Consider the following 23,246-nt stretch of genomic DNA (forward strand, 5'->3'; position numbering starts at 1 on the left):
CATCAAATAAAACCAAGTGCCAAGGCGATATCTAATCCAGTCCAATCCCCTCTCCTTGTCAACTTCATTCTCTCTCGCGGATTTCCGTGACGCTGCTGTCAGTTTAGCATCAGCTCGAGGATTAGGGCCACGCAGAAAAGGACCTAGATGATCGTTTATTTACAAGTTGTTGCCTGCTTCTCAGTCATATCGCCAGTGGCGTTGATGTGACTGAGGCCTGACACAACATCGTTTTGACAGCCGTCGGGCGATTAAGGACATTAAAGTAATTACTTAAGTCTTTGTCTTGTAAATACTTACGACCCACCCCTGGAGTATTTGGCTTGGCTCTGACATCCACCAGGATCTGACATCCAACCTCGCGCCTCTTCAAAAGAGCTGCATCATTATTATTGTTTGTGTTGTGAAAACAGGATGCAACTGATGAACCGAAACACACGTTGTCAGATGAGATTGATGTGTCACAGATGAAGCCGTGACAGGAGTCCCAGCTTGTGTAAATTTGCATTGCATATTCAGTTTTCGTGTCGGGGTCAATTACAATGTTTCCAGCAGCCGCTCTGAAGTGGATCCATTGAAGACGTTAAAAAGCCGTCAGAGCTTCACAGGATCTCTCAGCGCTGCTGACGCTGCGGGGAAATTGTGTTTGTTTTTGTCTCTCATCGGTTCCTTCCAGATGTGCAATCATGGTCAAGGGAGGAGCGATGGCGGTGCCTCGTGATTGACCTGCACTTAGGGAAAGACACGGCGTGCACTCTGTCGGCTGTTTGGCTGCCCTGCCTTGCTGGCTGGCCGGCCAGCTTCGTGGCTGCCTGTAGGTCTTAGTGATTCATGTCACACTGTAATTGGTTTACCTGCTCCCTGTGTGTCTGCGCTCTGAGAGGACCAAAACAAATTACCCAGGGATGACCTCTCGCCATCTCTCAACCATTCCCCCCCCTATCTCTCCGTGCACGTCTCTCCCTGCCTCCCACTACATGTAATATGTTGTATGAGTGTTTTTCTCTCCCCCTCTCTCTTCACATCTATTTGTCTGTCTCGTCTTCCTGCACTCCCTTCTACATACCTCGAATCTTCAAGCAGAGCCGCAGTAGAATAACATTTTAGACAGAAAGCATTTCAGTTCACAAACACACACATTAAAGGCTTTTGAGGCTTGAAGATGTGTTTTTCTCCATCTGCCTGCTGTGTCAAACATCATTTCAACATGTTTTACACACATGCATGTGTGAAGATAAGCTGATAGGGTGGACTTTGTATAACGATGCTTGAGATCACAAATAAACACACACACACTAGTGGAGTGCTTTGTAGCACTAAAAGAGTGTTTTGTGAGAGCTGCAGTGAGGCACATTAGCCTTTCAACGCTGGTTTTTGCGCTCACTGTGCCAAATAGTACCTGTGTGGATTGTCCCTTCAGCGAATGAAACTGGTGCTCTGTGTACCCCATTAGGCTGCTTCATTTTCACAGCAAGCAGATGTTTTGTGTTCTTCGCTACTCATACCCTCACTCTGACACACAGTGGTGAACAAACACACACACACGGAGCAAGATGAATGAGCGCGTCGTTCTCCCCTCTACACGTGTAGGAAGGTCTCGCTGTCTCAAAGGTTACTTAGCTGTTTCAGTAAAAAAATAAAAAATAAATCCGCCATCAAAGGATTTTACTCGGAGTGTGCAAAGCTTGAAAACGTGATTTTGTTTGTATTTGTTGCATCGCTTTTGGTTACACAGACTGTTCTCCTGTCAGAGGACCTGGTGTGCAAACATCGGTTTTGTTCTGGTGTCCTTGAACGCTGCCCTTAATCTGTACCAAGAGGGCGCTCTATAGGCAAGGTGCTGGTAAATTCACTGAAGATTCTGCAACTTATTTTCTTCTTTTTAGAGAGAAACCTGAATATCTTAGTCGTATACTCTCCTTACTTGATGATAGAAACACAGGCTTGGTGTCGTGTAAAGAGCAGGGATGTCATGAGGACTGATTCTTTGGTCCCAAGTTTATGCACAATTCTGAAAAAGGGAGCACACTCATTTTTCTCTAGTATCATAGGTACAGTAGGATTAAATTCATCCAGACCTGACAGGGGAGCATACATGCCTACAAGTGTTCTTGTCTGACTTTAAATGCCAAAGGAAGAAGAAGATCGCCTAACAGCTTGGAAGAACAATAAAGGGAAGACGCAGACAAGTGCAACTGCAGCAACAGCTCGACTCGACATGCCAAAAAGAAAGCGTATTTTCCTGAGGGCTGGGAATTTTGTTAATTCTTTGCCGCATATTTAAACTATGCTACAAACTCCAGCAGCATGACGAGGCACTGAGCATCTATTCTGCACTGAGCGCTGCAAGTTTGGCATGTTTCTTCTGGTGGCCTAAGAATAGAAAAATGTTCAGCTTTAGGTAAAACGATGCACCTGTCACTGTCATCCAGCTGTTTAGGCACAGTGGAGGAGGAGCGGGACAGATAGCCAACCCCAAAGAGCAGCCGTCATATCTTACATGTACAGAAGCTTAACAACAACAACAATGGAGGAGAAATATGTTAATATACTGCAAAATTTTGTGAACCCACATAGGTTAGTAGTACTCTCCCTTTAGGCGAATAATCGGCAATTAACAATGAAAGTTGAATTTGATTAAATTTAAATCTTTTTAATAAAGGGGTGTATGTTTAAGTCCATTGGATTTATTGTTTTGTCTTTGCTTCTTACCTTGATATTGAGCTGGGTATTGAGAATCATTGAATTTTACTAGTATGGGTAGAGATTATGAAATTTCTGGTATCATGATAGACCTGCTAAAGAGAATTCCTCCAAAGCCTACCATCCGTTACAATTAAACGCACCTGATTGAACCAGTTTTAATCCTAAAATTGAACATGTTATTTTGACAGGTAAACAGATTTTTGGCCAGCCTAAGTTTGGATATTGTCTGCAGATGCCATCGTCCCATAATCGTATTGAGGAAAACTGTTGCAGGCATGAATAACAGCAAAGAATTATATCGTTGTTGAATGAAGTTAAATGCAGGCGTTTGTGAAAGTTCAGGAAACACTCTGCTTTTTTGCAAATCTCAGAACAAACCAGAGAACAAATCTATCTGTGATCTGATGGCCATTTTGAGCTGCTTTATTGACAGTTAATTGCAAGAATTGTCTGTTTTTATTGTGTATTTTTCACACAATAGATGCTTCCCTCAGTTGTTAGTTAATGGATCATGCACTAACTCTGTCTTTTGTTCATTGAATTTTCTTTGTGCTGTGTGCTGTTGATCAGTTTTGTGGGGACTGAATGATTTTTTTTCTTATCGCTGCACTGGAAAAAAAACATTCATAACGCAGTCCTTGTACAGACTTTTAATAACCTTTTCATTGAGAGTCTTTCAACAAACGCGTGTTCTGTACTGTACTGTCTGTGTTTCAGCCTGATTTCTAATTGGAAATGCTTATTTTATTTAATGGTTAATTGGATTTGTCGCCTAAAAGATCAGAGGCAGAAATAAAGGTTACTCTGCAGGAGCTGCGGCGCTGTAGGTCGTTTTGTTCCGCCAAGTGCAGAGAGGCTGGGCTGGTTGCTTTTTTAGTAAGGATTGTGCTTTTGGAGTGTCAAAGACAAGGGGAGTGGAGGGCAGACTGGCACAGATATATTTTTGCTCTCCCTAATGACACCAATACCATTTCATGGCTTACTGAGCAGATTGAATCACACTCACTCTTTGTAAGTCTCACTCTCTGCCCCTGTCTCTCTGTTTCTCTTTCCTGCGCACACTTCATCACCCTCTCCTCGCGTAGGCTATCACATGCACATTCATATGCTACCGTACATCGATGTGTTACACTCACCCCAGTGGATGTTGTTTAATTGCATTTGGGTCAGCAGTTTGCCGGTGCTGAAACCGAAGGACATGGAATTTGTCAGTTTACCCATTCAGCAGTCACAGGGGGCGGTGTGTGAGCTAACAGCTCTGCTGGAGTCAGGCCCATAAGGTTAGCTTTACACAAGCCTGTCAGACTGCACTGTCAATCACTCTCCTTCCCTCTCCTCTGCTCTCCTCTACTCAGACACACTGTCATCTCCTCATATATTCTTCTCAAAAATGTAGACTGCTGTTATTCCACTTAATAAAGCCTCTAAGATTTATGCACTCTTTCACTGAGAGGGCTCAGTAGTATTTCAGGCTGTCCTGTGATGGCCTGGTGCAGCGATAAAGGCTACACATTGGCCTTACGCACACTCGCACACTTGCTTCATCCCTTGTGCATCACGAGTGATAGAATCTTGCCTTTCGTGACAGTGGAAAATCGTATGTGGCAGCCAGGACATACAATCTTCTCCAGCTGGTATTTATAGTCCTCAGCAACTGGAACATTCTATGGAATAAGGAGTTCATTCATTCATCATGTGAGGCTCAAGCTCCGTTCTGCTCGTGGATGACCTGATTTTGTATCTCATGCGTAGATAGATGGCCTTACCCTGTTAATGCACTTGAGACAATAAAAACAAAAACATGGGCGCGTGCACCAGTATGGGCCCACACACACACAAATATAAATCAGTGAAAGCAAAGTCAGCCGACACTAAAGCTGAGCAGTATTGAACCATGATTCAGGATGTGATAAGGCATCACCTGTGGTTTTTGTTACAGTTATAACAAGGTAGATTATACAGGGAAACACTACAGGTGAAAATGTAGCTGTTCATGCACTGGTCAGTTTTGAGATTTTGCTTCCATTATGTCTTCTTTCAGACTAGTGGAAAGAACACCTGAAATTTTCGTTCAGATTTCAGTTCTGTTTAAATATAATATTAAAGATACAAGATAAGAAGTGTTTTCAAGGAGCAAAATCAAAAACTAGTGCTTAAAAGAGTAACAATAGGAGGAAGCTAGGTACAAGAGTTACTCAAAATGAACTAAAATTGTGGGAAAATAGAATGTGCCTGATAATCGATGTTATATTGAATATGATATAATAATGAGAAGTAGTATTGCACATGAGAATATGATATTGCATTAAGGTTCGGATTATAGTTGAACGGAGCTAGTTCATACGACCGTGTCGGAAATCGAAAGTGTGTATTGTGTTTGGCAGCTCAGACCTGCAGTTTTTGGCCATTTAAGGCAGCGCAACATGCTGTATCATGACCTTTTGAGCTAATATGGTGAACTTGTTAGCAAACAGCCGCTTATTAGTCACGTTGAATGTCCAATATTCTACTCTCCTTTTTTGCTCTGTTTTTGGTCTCCACACTCTCCTGTGGGAAATAAGTTGAATGACAGAACTCTAATCAATGGCAGTTTGAAATTGTTCATTTGATTTTATATTATTTATTTCGAATATATATAAAAAAGAATAACACCCAAAATGAAAAGTAAAGATAAAGCAAACTCTCAAAATACAAAATTCTCAAAAACAACATAAACAATATTAAATATTTACATGCCCAAAAAAGAGTTGGGAGAAGTATACGCTTATGGTTCTACCCCTTCTCCATAACTCAAACAATTACTTTACTACTCACTACAAGAACTCACTATATAACAGAATATATAATATATTCATAAATATGGGGAGTTGCTGCTTTGACTGTCAGACAAAACAAGCAGCTTGAAGATGTTACATAAACCAGAAATCTTACAGATAAATGATGAATCAATGATCAATAAAAACAATCACTAGCTGTGGTATTGTGTGTAATCTTGCATGTTCATGTAAGCAGAGTGAGTCTTTATAAGCATGTAAGGACCTTGTTAAAGCACTAATCATCCCATAAATATTCTCATGCTCCCCCTATCAACACATTCAGATCCAAATATTGTAATATTGAAGTGTTATGTTGCCAATCCCTGTTGGCTAAAAGAGAGAGGGCACCTCTGTGCTCACTTAGTACATGCTGCTCTGTTTTTTGATCCCACACATTGAGTGGTGAAATAATCGGCTGCTCCCGGGGGTATCTGGTGGCGCATACCTGCAATACTCCACAACTGAAGCTTCATATTTATAGACGGCAACAGAGCAGCTCACATATCCCCACATCACAGCTGTTTGCATTGCAGTGTTGGGTGTCACATAGCTGCCCGGTGCTCCTGTGGTTGTCACATTAAAACAGAAGATAAACAAACAGCAACATTTAGAGTTTATTTTTTTTCCACCCCTGGGACAAGTCATTTCAGATTTTTATTGAGGCTGCTGGTTATGACGCTGTTGAGTTTTAGAAGGGCCGCAGGGAGCGATGTGACCAATAGCTGGCTTTGCTGGGAGGGAAAAGGAGAGGGTGGAGAGATTAGTGGAGGAGAGGATTAGCAAAATAATGCAAAGAAGGAAACAAGGCGAAAAGGCAGAGATGTGATGGCGGAAGTAGGTTTGTTTAAAAAAAAAAATGAAGAAATGGTAGCTGAGGACAGAATGGAGTGGACCGGAGAAAATAAAGGCAATAAGAGCAAAAAAAAAAGGACTGTCTGGCTATGGGAGTTTGCCACTAGAGATAATAGTGTGTGTGTGTGTGTGTGTGTGTGTGTGTGTGTGAGGGAGAGTGCTGGTGGCTTTTTACAGACACACTGAGAGCAGAGATTGTGGGAGGGAGAAGAGGAGAGAGAGGCCAGCACAGCTGAGTGGTGTTGATTGGCCTGTTTGAAAACACATGAACTGCAGACAGAGAGAGAAAGAGAGGGAGAGAAGCTCTGTGCACTGGGAGAAAGTGTCGCTCTGTGCCGTGCCACGCTGCAGCCCAAACCACATTAGAGCAAATGAATCCATTCCACCTCCTGTTATGGCAGCTCCCGCACGGGGCCCCAGGAAGGAGAGGGAGGGGAGGAGGGAGGGAGGGAGGAAGAGTGGCAGGAGGGTTGAGATATGAGGGACGGGGAGGAAGAAAATGATAGGAAAATGGAAGGTGGTGGAAAAGGAGTCGCATGCTGGGTGGCTCTAATGATGTCTGAGGGCTATAGAAAAGAGGAGCAAAAAAGCACATAGTGGTGAGAGAAAGAAAAGCTGCGGCCATATAGCTGAAGACGAGGAGGAGGAGGAGATCCCCCACTGTGTCCAGAGAGCAGGAGTGATAGTTATGTTCTCCTTTTTCAGACTGTTGCTGAATAATGAAGATGATCTCTGGCCAGACTTGTTCCTTTATATTGTTCAGCACTGCCCTCTACACTTTACATACAGGATAGACTCAGCGTCAGAAGATTAGCCAGTAAAACACCACCAAATATGTTATTTTCCTTAGTTCTGCATGCAGACCCATAATTATTTAACTTAAACTGGAAATCTTTTATGCACAGAATATGCTTCTTCCTCCTCCAGCGCCTGCGGAGCCCACTCAAACCACAGCGTAACTTCAAAAATGGAGCAGACAATTTTAAGAAAACACTACAGTGTGTTAGCCTGGAGAAGCGATGCTTTAATTTGGCTGCAGGACTTGTACTCTTTAATAAGGCTCACTGTTTATCAACTTTCAGCAGGATCATATTCTAATAATGCGGTCATATCATTTTATTGTTTCATGAATTTCTATTGTCTGAATTATTGATTCTGTTTGCAAACTCCCTCAACTCAAATTGACCCTTAGGAATAAACAAAGTATAAGTAAAGTAAAGTATCAAACTGAATTAAATGTCTGAGGATAGATTCACTGGCACACAATCTGAGGGTCCAGACCATGGACGTATAAAGACACCTGGATTACAGCTTTGGTGCGGTGCCCCGTTCATTCCTGTGAAAGTTGCTCAGTGGCACATGAAGTCAAAATAGTTCAAGTGCCATGCACTGCCTCCGTGGACTGTGTGGCCCTTAGAGCAGGCGCACAGAGACTTCTACTGGCTGAGCCAGCTACTTCCAGTTTAGCGCTCTGTTAGCTTCAGTAGGGCTAAAATGATCCAACTGTGCAGCTCTTCTTGACTTTCCGTTGTGATGCTCAGAAAAATGTATCCATATTAGAGGTGGTGGAAAAAATCAAGCATAGTATTGCAATATTTTTGTGTGGCAATAATGTATCGTCACTCTGTGCCAAGTATCGATATTTTTATCATATAAATTCTTAATTTAAATACAAAATGAACTTTAGTTAGCCCACTTACAGTCCACAAACATACGTTTTGCTGCTGAAAAAAAAAAGACTAAAGTTAGATCAACAGTCTGAAACCTTTTCCTTTGACGACAGGTAATAATCTCATTATATCACAATATATTTTATAGCAATACTCAGCATATCGCAACACGTTTAAAATCGCAATAATATTGTATCGTGATAATATCGTATCGCCTATCCTCTGGTGATTCCCACGCCTAATCCATATATTACAGACGTCTCCTTCTCAGTGTAAGTCACTTAAAAGTCTTTTTGAGTATCATGTGGCGGTGTAATTACACCGTTTGGCCACTATGAAAACTGGCCTTTAACCCAGGTTGCTTCCTGGGGGTTCTGACCCCCATTAGAGGTCACTAAAGCTTTTGGGGGGGGGGGTCACAAGGCCGTCTTGATTTTAAGGAGTGTAAGAAAACGTTTTTTTAAAAATGTTCAGTAGGCCTGTATTTCATTGTTTCATTCATTGCTGGAAAGAAAACTGAATGAAATTGTTAGTTTTAGAGTTTCGATTATTAAAACAAAAATCTCACAGGATAAGGGCACAGTGAAGACCTGAACACAAACCATACTCACAGAGCTAAACCGCCTCATCCTGCATTACAAAAGTAGGCGGTTCAAACAACCAAAGAGCTAATAGAACAATGGCCAAGAATCAGGGAGAGGAAAACACTCCACTTGTAATGCATTCATACATAATCCAGACAGTTGTAAAAAGAATGTCAGTATACAATATTTTCAGGAAATAACCTGCTCTAAATGAATCCAAATCACAAGTTTTACACAGACTCACTGCAGTTATTGTGCTCACTGTTTGGGTTCACTGCACAGTTCGACGTCGTTCTGCACTGTTATTGTTATGCATTGAATATAAGATGAAATAGTCATAAAATATGTCACTTTATCAGGGATCATCAGTTCCCTACATAATAAAAAAGGAGCCCCTTAAGGTAAAAGTTTGGGAACCACTGATATAGATGTTGAGCAAACACACACTGATATTTTGATACTGATTCCAACCATACAGCCCAGATCTGGTCCTAATGTGCTCCCATATAATACACATACTGGAGTGCATTATGAGCTGCGGTGTAACTGCTTCGACTCAACCCCCACCAGCCGTTACATTCACAGAGCAGGCTGCACTTGACAAAGGTGGTAGTCATTTGTCTGAAATGAGAAATCACTCATGCTATGAGTGATCACACGCTACGTGTGTGCGTGTGAATAAGTGGGTGTGTGCTGCTGCTGATAATGACAAGATAATTTCAACACTCTTTCTTCTTTTTTTCCCCCTCCCTTGTTTCTTTTCCCCACTGAGCCCGGCCCTTCTTGCCCCCTTCTCGCCATACTCCACTGCTTTTCATATTACTTTGCTTTTGTTTCTGAGCACTTATTTCTTGCCCCACTTCCCCCAGCTTGTTTTGCTCAGGAAAGAGAGAAGGAGGGAAACAAAAAGTGTGTGTGTGTGTGTGTGTGTGTGTGTGTGTGTGTGTGTGTGTGTGTGTGTGTGTGTGTGTGTGTGTGTTTTTGAGATGGTGAGAGAAAGAAACAGAGTCTTCCTGGGATGTTAGTATTATTTGTGGTTTGTTACTCCGCTCTGATTCATAGCAGCATCCTCCCACTGCTGTTTAAAGGGAGGTTGTAATATGCACAGCATAATTGGATGTGTAATCCTTTGCTTTGCACCTCTGGTAAGCAGTGTTGAGTGGAGCTGATTAAGATGTTTGGAAGACAATAAAGATTAAGCAGGCCTGTCCTCGGCGTGTGCACGCTCAGACAACAACAGTGGTTGGCCAAAAAAAAAAGTCTAAAGCAGGAAATAAAAGTCTGAAAAACAGAGTTGCTATCATTCTTTTTTCAGTCCAGCTATCATCGCTCAATCTACGGAGAAGTGGAGGCAGAGATGTCAACATTTTGCTGTTAAAGCATTCAACTTGTTTCCCTTCCTGTGATGATTTGACAGATTACTGTGTTTTATTTTGATAGTAAACAGGGAGGGGTGAGGATGTAGGGCAGGAGGAGGGCTTCTGCTGTGTTTCCACTGAAGCATCATCTGTTATGCAACACATTTTTCCCCCTCAACAGGGGGGGTGTGGTGCTGAAGAGTCTGTCAGCCCGGGCAGTCAGTCAGGTGGATTGACTTCTTATCTCAGTTACAACGCCACCGGCCAGTTGCATTTCCACCTCACTCATTTTGCTTTCAGAACCCGAGGGCCCGTCTTTTCATCGACTAACAAAAGCACTGCCCGTTTGTGGGAGGAGGAGGTGTGTGTGTGTGTGTGTGTGTGTGTGTGTGTGTGTGTGTGTGTGTGTGTGTTCACAACAGAGGGAAGGAGGGGAAGAAAAGAAGAGATTATTGGGGGAAAAAAAAAAGAGGCAGATTTCTCCACCCCCGTCCTGTCTCCCTTCCTTCCTCTCCGGTCTTGGCGTGTTGGGACAGCAGGAAGGGGAGCTGGAGGAGAAACAGTTAATCAATAGCCACAAGGTCAGACGGCCAGCGCTGGACTGAAGCGTGCCCTGTTAGCGGTCCGTGGAGCTGCCTGGCCGCTGAAGGGGATTTGTAGCACTTGTCAGGGCTTAAAGGAGCCCTCTCTGGACCACTTGCTCCGGGTGTAGAGTGTGAAAGAGACATGCTGGTTAGCAGCAGGAGAGGGAGACATCTGCTGGACGCTGAGAGACAGCACAGCGCAGCAGAATTAGGCCACCCAGAGTTATGGTCATATTATGCCTGGTCAGAGTGGCTTTGAGTGCAGAATGTAAAGTTAGCTGTTTTGTGGGGACTTTTCACAGCAACCACTGCGGCATCATGTCCGTGTAACCTGAACAGAGACATTTTCTGCCCACCGTTTGACCACATTTACTCCAGAATTCCCCCCTTACTCATGCGAGCAGTGTATCCGACTTTATGTGCGAGTGCACTTCAGGTAATTCTACTCTGGTAATGCTTAAGCTCAGAGGATTAGTAATACACTCTTATTCTCAAAGTGTTCCTTTGAAGTTTTACCTTTACGCTTAATCAAAGTGAAGAATTCGAGCTTTTGTGTTTACATGCTCTTAAGTGTGTGTGTGTGCACGCGCGCAAGAGAGAAAGAGACGGGAAGACTGTGCATACTTGCAATAGTCTTTCTAAGATAAGCCCACCAGACTGAGCATTACACATGAAAACTCCCTGGCTGAGCACTACGCTTTCATCGTATTCGCGCTCTCGCTCTGTTTCTCACAGCAGGGGATCTTGGGGGACCCTTTATCAGTAGTGAGCAGCTTTCTAGAGCCCCGGCTCTTCCCCCCACCCCCCTACCCCACCTGTGGTCTCTCAGTTCGCCTTTTGTGTGGAGGAATGTGAGGCGGACCAACACTGATGGAGATAAACACAGAGGGACGGTGAGGGACGGAGGCCTGGCTCGCAAATCAGCACGATACCTATTAATCCAGCCTCCATTTCTCTGAGATGTAGTGATGAACATGTGGGTGAAATTGTTGTTGTTGCTGCTCACTGTTGGATTAGATCACGATATACACAGGTAGAAAGAGATGCTGTAAAGCTGAACCTTATCTGCTGTTAGATGTGGGTATATATTTGTTGTCTATGTCACACTGATAACCTTGACTGTGAGGTGTGCGTCTTTTGAAGAGAGATAACAGTTTATGTCCCGTCTTGTTTGCAACCAGCGTTCAATATTCCTCCCACAGGTAACATAAAACCATGAAGTTTTCTTTCAGTTTCGTCATGTTTCCGTTTGTTGTTAACAGCTCTCGTGCGGAACATCTCGGTTTAGTGCGTTTGCCAAAAAAAATACATGCACGAGGTGGATCAAGCCCTCCGATGAATCAGTGCGTAAACAAGCTGGCGTGGCCTGTTTGAGAATTTGTCAAAGCTGCTAAACTGCTGTTTGAACTTCATGGGCTACAAACTCTGTACATGGGTGACCTGGCAGAAACCTGTTCTAACAGATGTACCTCTCCTCCTCCGCTTCCTTTACAGAGTACAGAACTTTTTAATGGCGTCCCGGTAGAGACATCAAGATGAACACGTTACCATCAATGGACCGGCACATCCAGCAGACCAATGACAGGCTGCAGTGCATCAAACAGGTGCGTATGAACACCCAGCCTGTTGTACCTTCATTCAGTCTGCATCTCCTCTCCTCTCCTAGACTCCTCTCTCCTCTCAGCACCTTATATGGACATCAGTTTTTCTGGCCATTAGCTCCAGTCACACAGATCATGTTGCACAGGGTCATAGAGAGAGAGAAAGAGGGAGGCAAATCTGGCAGCGAACACAAGAAGAGACTTCAAAGAGACAAGCAACATAACAGACTCTCCTTTCCCCCTCCTGGTCCTGTGCTCCCTTGCATCACGTTCCTGACTCTTGACGTACTGTATGTCAGCCCTTGTTGTGGTTTTTGCTTAAATGCTTCTTCCTTGACTGCCAGCTTTCAGGAGACTCCTCGCCGACAGATACAGACAGAAAGACACAGTCAGACATAACCCAGGGCTACCGCCTCTGCCTGTGATTAATAGTCTACAAGAACTCGCTGGCTGGCAGGCTGGCTGGCAGGCTGTGGGCTTATTTGTTTATGCTATGTGGGTGTGATCCTTTATATCTCCCAACATCCATATGACACCATGCCTTACAGTGAATCAGTGAATGGTAATGCTTTGAGCTCGCGATTATGAGGTGACATATCCCTTTTCTCTGTGCCTGCTGTTAAACCCCATACACACCCCCACCCCCACCTAAACTCCTGAGCACCCACTATAATAATCTTTATCTTAACAGGCTCTTATTGCCTCCTCTTGCTTTGATTGCATGTAGCGATGTGCTCGACGTCAAAAGCCTTATTTCCAAAATGTCAGCTTTTCTCAAATGAGTCGAATTTGGCGGAATTGACACTACTCACTTCACAAAGCCTCCTCAATTATTTTCTCAGGCGTCACTGATAAGCCCTAAATAGCCCGAGTTAACACGTCGAGCTTAATAAATGCACTAATTGTAGTTGGGTTTATATACTCCTCGGCTCGGGCTGTAATAGAATTCGTAGTAAAGCAGACTTCAAAGGCAGCGAGTTAGTCAGTGAGCTCTGAGCTCGTGGCGGCTCTGCCAGCAGGGTGTTGTTTTGGTTCGGGGAAAGCCGCTGGCAGAGAGCCAGGTGTTGTGCTGTTTTTCATGCAGCCAGGTAGGCACTGAACAGCCTGATCCTCGGCTGGACTGAAAAGGGGTAAGTCAGTCCATCATCTCACAGAGGACAGTCTGTCAAACGTCTGGCTCTTTGTCTGCTGAATCCCCATCACTGCTGCTGCCGCTCAGCCTTACTCCCCCCCACAGCCTCGCCGTTCTTGTCCTCATCCAACCCTGAACAGCAACAACAACAAGAACAGCTCAGGAGCCCATCCTCCAACCAAAAAAACTCAGTGGAGCTATTTCACTCTGCTGTCCTCCCCCTCACACCAGAGTCTAGGTTGTCAGGCAGAGTCGGTGGCGAGCGCTGCAGCAGGAGGAGCTGTGAGTTCAGATCTAGACAGACAGCCCCTGCTGCGCCAGTTCTGATTCCTCTCGCGCTGGAGGGTGATACGCCTCCCATCAAGCAGCAATAATGCCAGATTATATCACTCATCTAGAGCAGGCTCTTCTCCTCCCTCTCACTCAACAAGAGCATCTCTCACATTCTCTCGCGCGCCCTGCTCCTTCTCTTCACCATCAGTCAAACCCCTGTTCGAGTCCGCAGCTAGCTCTGCAACGGCTAATCTTCACATCAAAAAAGATGAGTCACTCAAGGCCTCTCTTGAAGCTCATGATATCATTAGAAGCTCTTGGAGATTTTCTCGGCGGGCGGGTACCAGGCCTGACACGTTGGGCTGCGTTTGCACCCGAGAGCTCTTTTGTTGCGCACCGCCGAAAAGCTGCCCTTTCAAAAATGCTCACCTCTGCTGCCCCCTAAAGACAATAGTTCTACCTTTTCACAAGAACACACAAAACAAGACGCTTCAGCTCCAGATGAGAATAATAAATGCTTTCAAGTGGGCTCAATCTCACCGACTGAACAAGCTGCAGCTCTGCGCCATTTCAGAGCTATTAACCTCCTGAGCCGTGAAGAAAGGGAGCCCAATTTTAAAAACCGCTTATTGTGTCCTGCCAGCCTGAGTAGCCTTCAGACACTGGGAAGAAAAGACTCAACTGTTTCAGGCCTCAGTGAACAAGCGGGAGAGACAGACAGGGAGTGAAAGAGATTAGACAACACACCAACGGCGCGTATTGAGTCTGCACACATAGCTGCCAGGACCAAGGTTGTTTTCTTTGTGAGCCGCAGAGCCAGCCAGTGGACTTCTGGTGCTGAGGCTCTGTTACATTCTGAAAACAGGCAATGAATGAGGGGAAGAGAGAGGAGGAGGATTGGAGGGAAAAGATTTGGTTGCTGTGTGGGTCATGGGGGTGAGGGCTGGGTGTTGCCAAGAGAGATTAACACGAAACACTGGCATCATTGTTGATATGGGTGTGATCTTCTTCCCACAATGCAGCAGAGCCCTGAGTGGGCGTACGTTGGAAGGAGTCAAGGTCCTCACAGGGTTGTGCAGAAACACAAGACATTAAATCAAGGCAGTTTGGAGGGAGAGCGCGAGGCTGCGAAACTATTTGGTTTCAGTGTTTTTCCAATTTGTACTCAATCTGAAAAAAAAATAACGCTCATTATTTCCCATTGTTTCTAATGGCAGTCTCTTTTCTTCTGTGTTTGCACAGCACTTACAGAACCCGGCCAACTTCCACTCAGCGGCCACAGAGCTGCTCGACTGGTGTGGAGATCCCCGGGCCTTCCAGCGACCTTTCGAGCAAAGTCTCATGGGATGTCTGACGGTACGCAAACAGTAATTATGGTTTTCGTTGGGTTTTTCAGGTACTTTTTAGGAGACAGGAGCAAAACAATAATTAGATTTGGGATACTTAGGGAAAGAAGACAGGCTGCTGTGTCCACTTCTGACGCCTTTAAATTAACCTAGACTGTGAAACAGCTGAAGGTTCATGCAATAGTCACATTGACATCTACTGTTCGGACTTTACTTTTTTCCCCCTTCAAATTTGAGTAAAAATTGTTAGTAGCAGGCTGTAGTCACACCAGGTTTGTATCCAGTAGTTATCCAAGGCAGCTGCTCAGGCCGTCAGGGGCCAGTGACAGAGGTTAAAGTCCTTGTCACACACTGCTTCGCTCCACTTTGTGCCTTACACACACACACACACACACACACACACACACACACACACACACACACACACACTCACTAAAAGAGAGGCTTGAGCAGGACTGTGGGTAGCAAGTCACCCCTGGCTATCGCCTTTCAGTTCACCAGCTACCATTCATCGATCTGGGCACAGGGCCAGAGAGCTGTCCTGCACCAGGTGTGTAAAAGAAAAACACCTCTCTCACACACACACACACACACACACACACACACACACACTTACATACAGAGTCACATGTGTGAAAGAGGCTTTAGAGCAGAGAATCCAAAGTTTCACACATCTATCTCCAAGATCAGCCTCCAAAACGCTGAAGTAACATTGTCCCCAGCTCAAGTGGTAGCGTGAGCAAACAGATAAACGCTCATTAATGTGTAAATCACAATAAAAGCCTCTTAAAGCCTGATAAAGAGCTATACAATAGAGCCCACCACTGAGATCCCTCTCAGCATGGGGCCGTCTCCATCAGCTAAATTGTTTCATCAGACTCGGAGAGCAAACGGCTTCTTATCTGGAGAATTACAGCGCGCAACAAGTCCTCGCTTTCGTTGGAGGATTTTATCTCCGTGATGTTACCTCGCTGGTTTGTGTGTCAGAGCGCTGAACTGAAATGTAAAGATGACTGTGCATCAACCGCAGTCCCTGAGATGAGTGAAACTTAAGTGTGCGCTGCATGGGAGACACTTGTTCCCTCTGGCATGTCGTACATGTGGAGGTCATCCTCCAATCCCTGGTGGAGTATCGGCACCAGAGCCAATAAAACATGACATAACTGAGTCAGTGCTGCACTGTTAGCTCTGTCTGCTTGACAATTTGGGTTTTTATATTTGTCCTTCTATACTCATACTGTATACAGAGTGTGTGTAATGCCAGCTCAGGCAGACATCTGTGTTATTTCTGCCTCTTAGTTCACTAGGAACTGTCTTTCACATAAAACTGTGTCAACAACAAACAGAAATCATCCTCAAAACTGTTTTCTTTCCCCTCCAACAAATCCACAAACAAGAATATCAATGGCCCAGTAACCCTCCAGCACCTCTCAGAGCACTGTTCTCATATTGACAGGAATATGGCCCTGGATGTTCGTCCTCAGAGGGAGATTAAGCTGAAAAAGGCTTATGAGGTGAAACACTGTTAAATCCGTGTTGAATCTATGCTAGCCTCTGTAGCTGGCTGCCTGCCTTGTGCAAACTGCAGGGCACACTCACTCACGCAGGAAATTAAACGATTGACAGCAACATGATTCGACCGTTTGTCAGAATCGTCATCGTTTGCATAATACAGTCGGGTTGAACAGATTATGTTGTGAGGTATTTATCCCTGGAATTCTCAAATCTCTTCTGCAGCTTCAAATAAATTCACCACCATGTGTCCATCACCATCTCTTCACTGAAACAACCAAATAAACCTGATTAATTGACATCATTTCTGCACTGTTTCATTCAGTGTTCAAGCAGCCATATAACCTGTGACAAAGGCACTTTATGATCACTGCTAGCTGTTACGTTGGCTCGCTAAAAGGCACCCCAGCTGACCTTGTTAACAGTAATGTGTGTTTTGAGGTCAGAGGGAGCAGAGGAGTTGTCATCTGTTAGCAGATAAAAGCAAAGGGGTTTCCCCTCTAATAATGATTTACCCCTGTCTCCTGAGTCCTGTTTAACGTCACTCAGAGTCTCCTTTAACATTATATTAGAGTCCAGGAGGCTCCTGCTTCGTGTCCCATAAATGTTTGACCTCTTCTTGAAGTCATTAGCTCCAAAGGATTATTAAACCCTTCCAGCTGGGGACTGGCTCATCTCAGAATTGGAGGGAAAAGGAGGATTTTGACCTTTGTTCACTCAGGGGATGCTTCTGTAATGTAGTCAGTGGTCAGTTTAGCTGGATATCCCAATACCTATTATTTCCACATTTTCCTGGTCTGTTTGGGTAATTAAACCGGCAACCTCTGGTCCGGAGACAAACTGTGTTCGCTTTAGGGCCAGAGCAGCTTGTTTGATGATAACCTTTCAGAGACTCAGCTTGCTCTGCAGAGCGACTGTGGTTTGGCTCTCTCTCCACTCTTGGAGGTTGTTGCAGTCATCAGACTCGTCCTGACTGTGGATCACTGGAGCAATCCAGACTGCAGACTCCACATTAATCTCACTCTGTGTGTGTGTGTGTGTGTGTGTGTGTATTGAATGTGTGTCTGAAGGAAGCTCAGTGATAGCAGTGGCTCATAATATTAACACAATTAAGAAAAGTGAATAGAAAGATTAAGACGCCCTAACTGTGTCTTGGGGTTTATTTAACATTCATTGTTCATTTTCAATATTTATAGTATTTGCATAAGAAAATCTTAGTGAAGGTAGGAGGTAGGGCGGTAGGTCGTATGGTAGCCAGGTAGGTAGGAAGATTGGTGGGTAGGTATGTGGGGAGGTAGGTAGGTGGTAGGTAAGTAGATTGGTAGGTAGGTAGGTAGGTAGGTAGGAAGATTGGTGGTTAGGTAGGTAGGTAGGTATGTTGGGAGGTAGGTAGATGGTGGGTAAGTAGACAGATAGGTAGGTAGATTGGTAGGTTGGTGGGTAGGTAGATAGATAGATGGGTGGGTGGGTAGATAGGTAGGTAGGTAGGCAGGCAGGTAGATCAGTGGGTGGGGGCTAGGTAGGTAGATAGGCAGGTAGGTTAGTAGGTAGGTAGGTAGGTAGGTAGGTAGATAGTTATGCAGATAGATGGGTGGATAGGTAGCTAGGCAGGATTGGTAGGTGGGTAGATTGGTGAGGAGGTATGTGAGTAGGTAGGTAGGTAGATTGGTAGGTAGATTGGTGGGTTGATATTTGAGGAGGAAGATAGATAGATAGGCAGGTAGATAGATGGGTGGGTAGTTAGGTTGGTCGGTGGGTGGAGGTAGGTAGATTGGTAGATAGGAGGTTCGTAGATAGGTAGGAAGGTAGGTAGAACAATGTAATAAAATGAAGTAATTAAAATATGATGATGATTTAAAAAATTATGCTAATCTTATTAGTGCCTGCAGGACAGCAACTGTACTCACGATCCATCGCTTTCTCTGCAGGTGGTGAGTCGTGTCGCTGCTCAGCAGGGCTTTGACCTGGACCTGGGCTACAGGTTGCTGGCTGTGTGTGCTGCCAACAGGGACAAATTCACCCCCAAGTCTGCAGGTAAGACCTACCACCTTTACTACAATGCCAGCAGGTGCATGCTCATACATCATCCCATTTACTGCTGTTGACTTGTGAGACAGTGGACGGCACAGCGCTCATTGTTCCTCACGCTGCACTTATTCACTTTGTCATTAAATAAAACAATCCCAACAAACCGCTGTGTGGCTTAAAGTCATGATCCAGTCAGAAGTGTTTCCTGTTTCATTATTCTGCTGCGGCCATGAATGCACAACGTAGCTGCTTATTATGTTTTGAGCACTATATAAAGATTATTAGGATGTTTTCTTTGGAGAATCTTATAATTATACTAACAGACAATATGTGTATTATTTTGTTCTTGTCAGTGCTTAAAAACAAACTTACCATAAATGTGTGGTTTGCAGATTTGCGACTGCGACCACAGACATCACACAAAAAGCCCACAGAGCATTATAATGTCAGATATTTTTAGCCCCCATTAAACATTAATGTGCTATTGAGATGAGCTGTCTGGGTGGTAGCTTCACAAAAACAGTCTACTCAACAGTCTGCACACACACACTCACATGTGCATATCTGCATGCACACACACACACACATGAAGCGGGAGGGAGAGAAAGAGCGAGCAGTAATGCTATACTCCGACATTTATCTATCAAATCCAATTTCCCCCCCGATCCATACCTCCCCTCCCCTCCCTGCCTCCCACAGTCCTGCAGGAGCGGCCTGCTCTTGTACATTTGTCAAAGTGAAATGTGCAGAGGCGGGCGAGGGGAGAGGGAGCGAGAGATGGATGGCTGGGGACGTGTCGCTGATGTGTGCTGGACCACTCACTCTGCCTGACAGAGACCTGACAAAGCCGTAGCCAGCCAGTCAGAACACAGATAAACCTTTGTTCGGCAGTTACGTAAGCAGCAGGAGTGAGAGTCAAATATTTTGATTAAACTGTCTTGATTTCTTTGTTTTTCTGACAAGGCGAATATGTCACTGTTTCATAACAGGAGCTGCAGCGACAGTAACAGTAACGCTCTGAAATCTTATCCCGTAATTCCTCATATGAGCTGCGATGTGTTGGATATGGGCAGAAAATTATCCGTTTTTTGCGCACACGGTTGTGTGATACGAACATTTTGCTCCAGCTGAATATCGTCTTTCAGTTGTGGTGGGAAGCGTCTTGTTGGGAGGAACTTAAGTGGTCAGACAGACGTCAGTGTACAATATTGATTGCTGTATTTCTCTCTCTGTCTGTGTTCCTGTGTCGGGATAATGTGATTGTTGTCCAGGCATTGCTCGGACTGGCTGGCTGTCTGGGCCCGACTGACAGTCAGAATCATCCTCAGGCCTGCTGATGGTTCTGGGATCTAATAGAAGACAGCACTGGGTTTCAGGAAGAGCTGTTTATGCACAGCGGACAAATGGGAACTGTAGTGTAATTATGCAGGGTGGGGGGGGGGGGGTAGGGAGATATGATGCGGCCAGTCATCAAACAAGGCAGGCAGGCAGGCAGGCTGTTGGGGTGGGAGGCAGATGTGACTCAGGGCAGATCTTACTCACTGAGCATCCGTCTTACCTCCCTTACAAGGACGTCTGTCTGAGAAAGCAGACGGGAGGGCGACAGAGGAGACGTGATGCACACTTGAACTCAGAGACGACGCAGATGCATCAACAAAGATGCAGAGAAACATTTGTTCGTCACTCCTCTGTTAGCTCTGCCTGTGTGCTCGTATTTAAGTACTCTGTTTGTCTGTACATGCATGAGTGCATATTTAATTGTGCAGCCCCAGCACAATCTCCTGACAGCCCACATGGCGACAGAGGGCAGCGAATCTGACACCTGAGAGCCCAGACGAGGGCCGAGGAGTCTGGGATGCTCTCTGCGAGCTCCTCCGGGGTGGAGAGAGGCAGACTTTTAAGAGCGCAGATCAATCATACTGACGCTTTCTTTCAGAGCATCAGTTAAAAAGGAAATTGATAAAGCAATTATCGCTACCCTACTATTTTTTTAAACAGTATGACAACTTGCAAAATGAAGTTAACATGTATGTGTCTCACTACAAGTACAAAACACTCATTGCTGCGGAGCGCCTGCAAAAAACATCTGATTTATGTGACCAGGCAGTCAATTTGCTAGAAATTAATTACTAAACAAATTAATATCTGACTTCCAGTAAGTAATTAGAGAGGATACTAGAGAATAAACACCAAGAAGAACATTTTCCATCTTGCGTTTATAGATAAGTCTTGCATTTGTAATTTTCTTTCTGCACGTGTTTGTCTGTCACTGTCTTCACTGAGCCCATTAACTACAAAACCTAAAGTTGCACTTTTCTCCCAGTGTAAAACTGCTGCCCTGCGAGACCTGTCGAGCACATTGGAGAGATTTTCAGCAACAGCAGACTGCTGCTGATGAGCTGTCTGGAGATTGTGACCCTGCAGTGAGGCCTCGGGGATTAGCGCGTTGCTCTAATCTGGAATCAGCCAGTGAAGAGACTTATCTGCTGTTAGGCGAGCTAGCATTAGCACTGTTAGGATACATGGTGTTAGCGCGCACTAGCAGCTAGCATTGTCAGGTTGAGTTCGGTCTCTTGAAAAGAGCGACTTCGAGGTTTTGATTTTTGGTGAACGCAGCTTCTTTTGTTTTAAAACCCAGAGTGCGCTCTTTAAAATAGTCTCAGAGTTGTTTATGTTTTCCTCGTTATAATCTGTCGTCTGCCACAAGCTGACTTCCAGCCGAGAGCTTCATTAGATAATAGGTGCACTGCTGCCCTACAAAGATACACAACACTAATAGACTCTGAGCTGTTGGGCTACTGTGAAGTTCAGCAGACACCAAATCAGATTAGGCACATAATCTATCAAGGGTTTTACCGGGTTCCTTCCTCAGTGAATCTGCCACTCATGTCGCCAAGCTCATAATAGTTTGTTCTCTTTCTTCATGATATGTGAGCTCTCATAATAAACCTATAAAATTATCATTATGACATGTATCTGCTTGATATATCAACTCACCTGCCTCTTCTTCTTGACAATGTCCCGGCGTGTTAGTTTTTAAATAGATGAAAGTGAACCTAAAGTGTGATGTGTATTGTGTTTTGTGCATGACTTGACACGCTCTGGATTAAAGGTAGCTGCTCCCTGGAATGATCGCTATGTTCTTAGAAGCCTACTTTAATGTTTAAGCCAGGTTTCTGCTTGTTGTTCTTCTGTCTGGCTCAAAGAAATAATGATTAAATCATTTATGTTGGCATCACATGTTATCAGAAGGTGAAGCTCCAATGGTGAATGCTTATCATTGTGGTCAAAGAGCAGATGATTTTTTTTTTTTTTGGAGAGAGATCCTTTTTATCTACACAAGCACTAATTGCATTTGATGTTTTTTTCAGTTTCTCCTCTCCAGCTGATTAAGAGTGAGTGTGTTGGAAAATCTGATGAAAAGAGCTTCGCTTTGTTCTGGGCGGTTTGTAAATTCCCCCCACCCACTCACATCTGACATTAAAAAAGAAATTGTCCCAGCAGAGCTGCAGAATTTGCCAGCGCTCGGTCAGTCAACAGAGCAGGGCTCGCAGGGCAATCTCAGGAAAAACAGGCGCTCTGCTGTGTCAACAGTGACAGAAAACTTCCAGGGTGTGGCTGTAACTCACCCCGTGTCCTGCAGAAAAAAAAACACACAACAGCTCACAAAAAACTACACCGGCTCATAACTCCCATAATTCAGCAAGCAAGTGCAAGAGAGCTGAACAGAAGTGCTCCCATTAGACTTGTGTGAGTGCCTGTACTGTACGTACACATTACACACACACATCCCCTCCTCCAGGCCTACAACAATCTGACATGTCTCCCACTTATCTGTCTCAATTTACTTTCACTTGATTGATTTTCTCACCCCGTCTTTCTTTCCATCTTTGAGCTGTGTGTGTAGAACTAGAGGAAGGTGTAGGCATCCTTTGTTACTGACCCAATCAACCTTACAGACTTTTATATTTAATTACTGCTGAGTAAGAGCAGCGCGCTGAATTATTAACAGGAAACAGGGTTTATTTTTAGCAGGCAGGCCTCTCCTCTGACACTCTCCAGTGGTTCGCCTTAGATGATGAAACCCCTTTGCAACCCAAAACTACCCTCAGAACTTCACTATTAAGTTTATAGAAATAAAGCTCATGGGGAAACACTTATTAGGGGGGTAGCTGCATTTGCTGCCGCTGGCTGATTGGGTCCTCTATCACTCGCTACTTAATTGGTTTGGTTTACAGAGTTGCAAGTAAATTCATTTTGGTAATATCCCAGCTGAGCCGGCAGTGCACTCCAAACACTGGAGACTTTGTTCTTGTCAAAACCGGATGAGCAAATGATTTAAATCCTCCTTTTGTTCAAGGTTGACTGATCTGGCACCCACACCTCAGGACTCAACCCCCCTCCCCTCCTCTCCCCGCACCCTCCACCCATCATCCCCTCAGGGGCTTTGATACACCCTTTTCAAGTTATATTTTTGTCCCAACAATGCCTCCGTTGTGTGTGTTTCAATTCTGCGTGGGACATTTTGTTGAAACTGTTGACGACTGTGTCTGTCACACAAAAGACACAACTTCCCTCTGCTGTCACGAGGCCAGTGGGCTTTCCCGCTCTCTGGCTGCACGGCACATGTCAACATTTAGGTAAGGAGAGGGAGAACAATGACAGCTTAGGCCTTTCCTGCTCATTCATCCAGATTGTTTCTTTCACCATGTTGGGTTATATTAGGGGCGGGTGGAGAGAGAAGATGAACTCAGATTCACCCTCATCCTGCCTCGTCTTTAATT

General features: G+C 44.6%; 1 protein-coding gene across 6 annotated transcripts in view; it reads left to right on the plus strand.

Moving 5' to 3' along the window:
* The window catches only part of zmiz1a (zinc finger, MIZ-type containing 1a), a 125,840-nt gene that overhangs the window by 72,373 nt on the left and 30,221 nt on the right, over positions 1–23,246 (plus strand). For all 6 annotated transcript variants that reach the window (XM_050071405.1, XM_050071402.1, XM_050071400.1 and 3 more), the window contains 3 exons: positions 12,065–12,174; positions 14,819–14,932; positions 18,363–18,468. In XM_050071405.1, coding sequence (XP_049927362.1) covers positions 12,106–12,174; positions 14,819–14,932; positions 18,363–18,468 — 289 coding nt within the window. In that variant the 5' untranslated portion in view covers positions 12,065–12,105. The remainder of the gene's footprint in view (positions 1–12,064; positions 12,175–14,818; positions 14,933–18,362; positions 18,469–23,246) is intronic.

The sequence above is a fragment of the Epinephelus moara genome, chromosome 19 (genome assembly GCF_006386435.1).
Source record: "Epinephelus moara isolate mb chromosome 19, YSFRI_EMoa_1.0, whole genome shotgun sequence".
NCBI lineage: Eukaryota > Metazoa > Chordata > Actinopteri > Perciformes > Serranidae > Epinephelus > Epinephelus moara.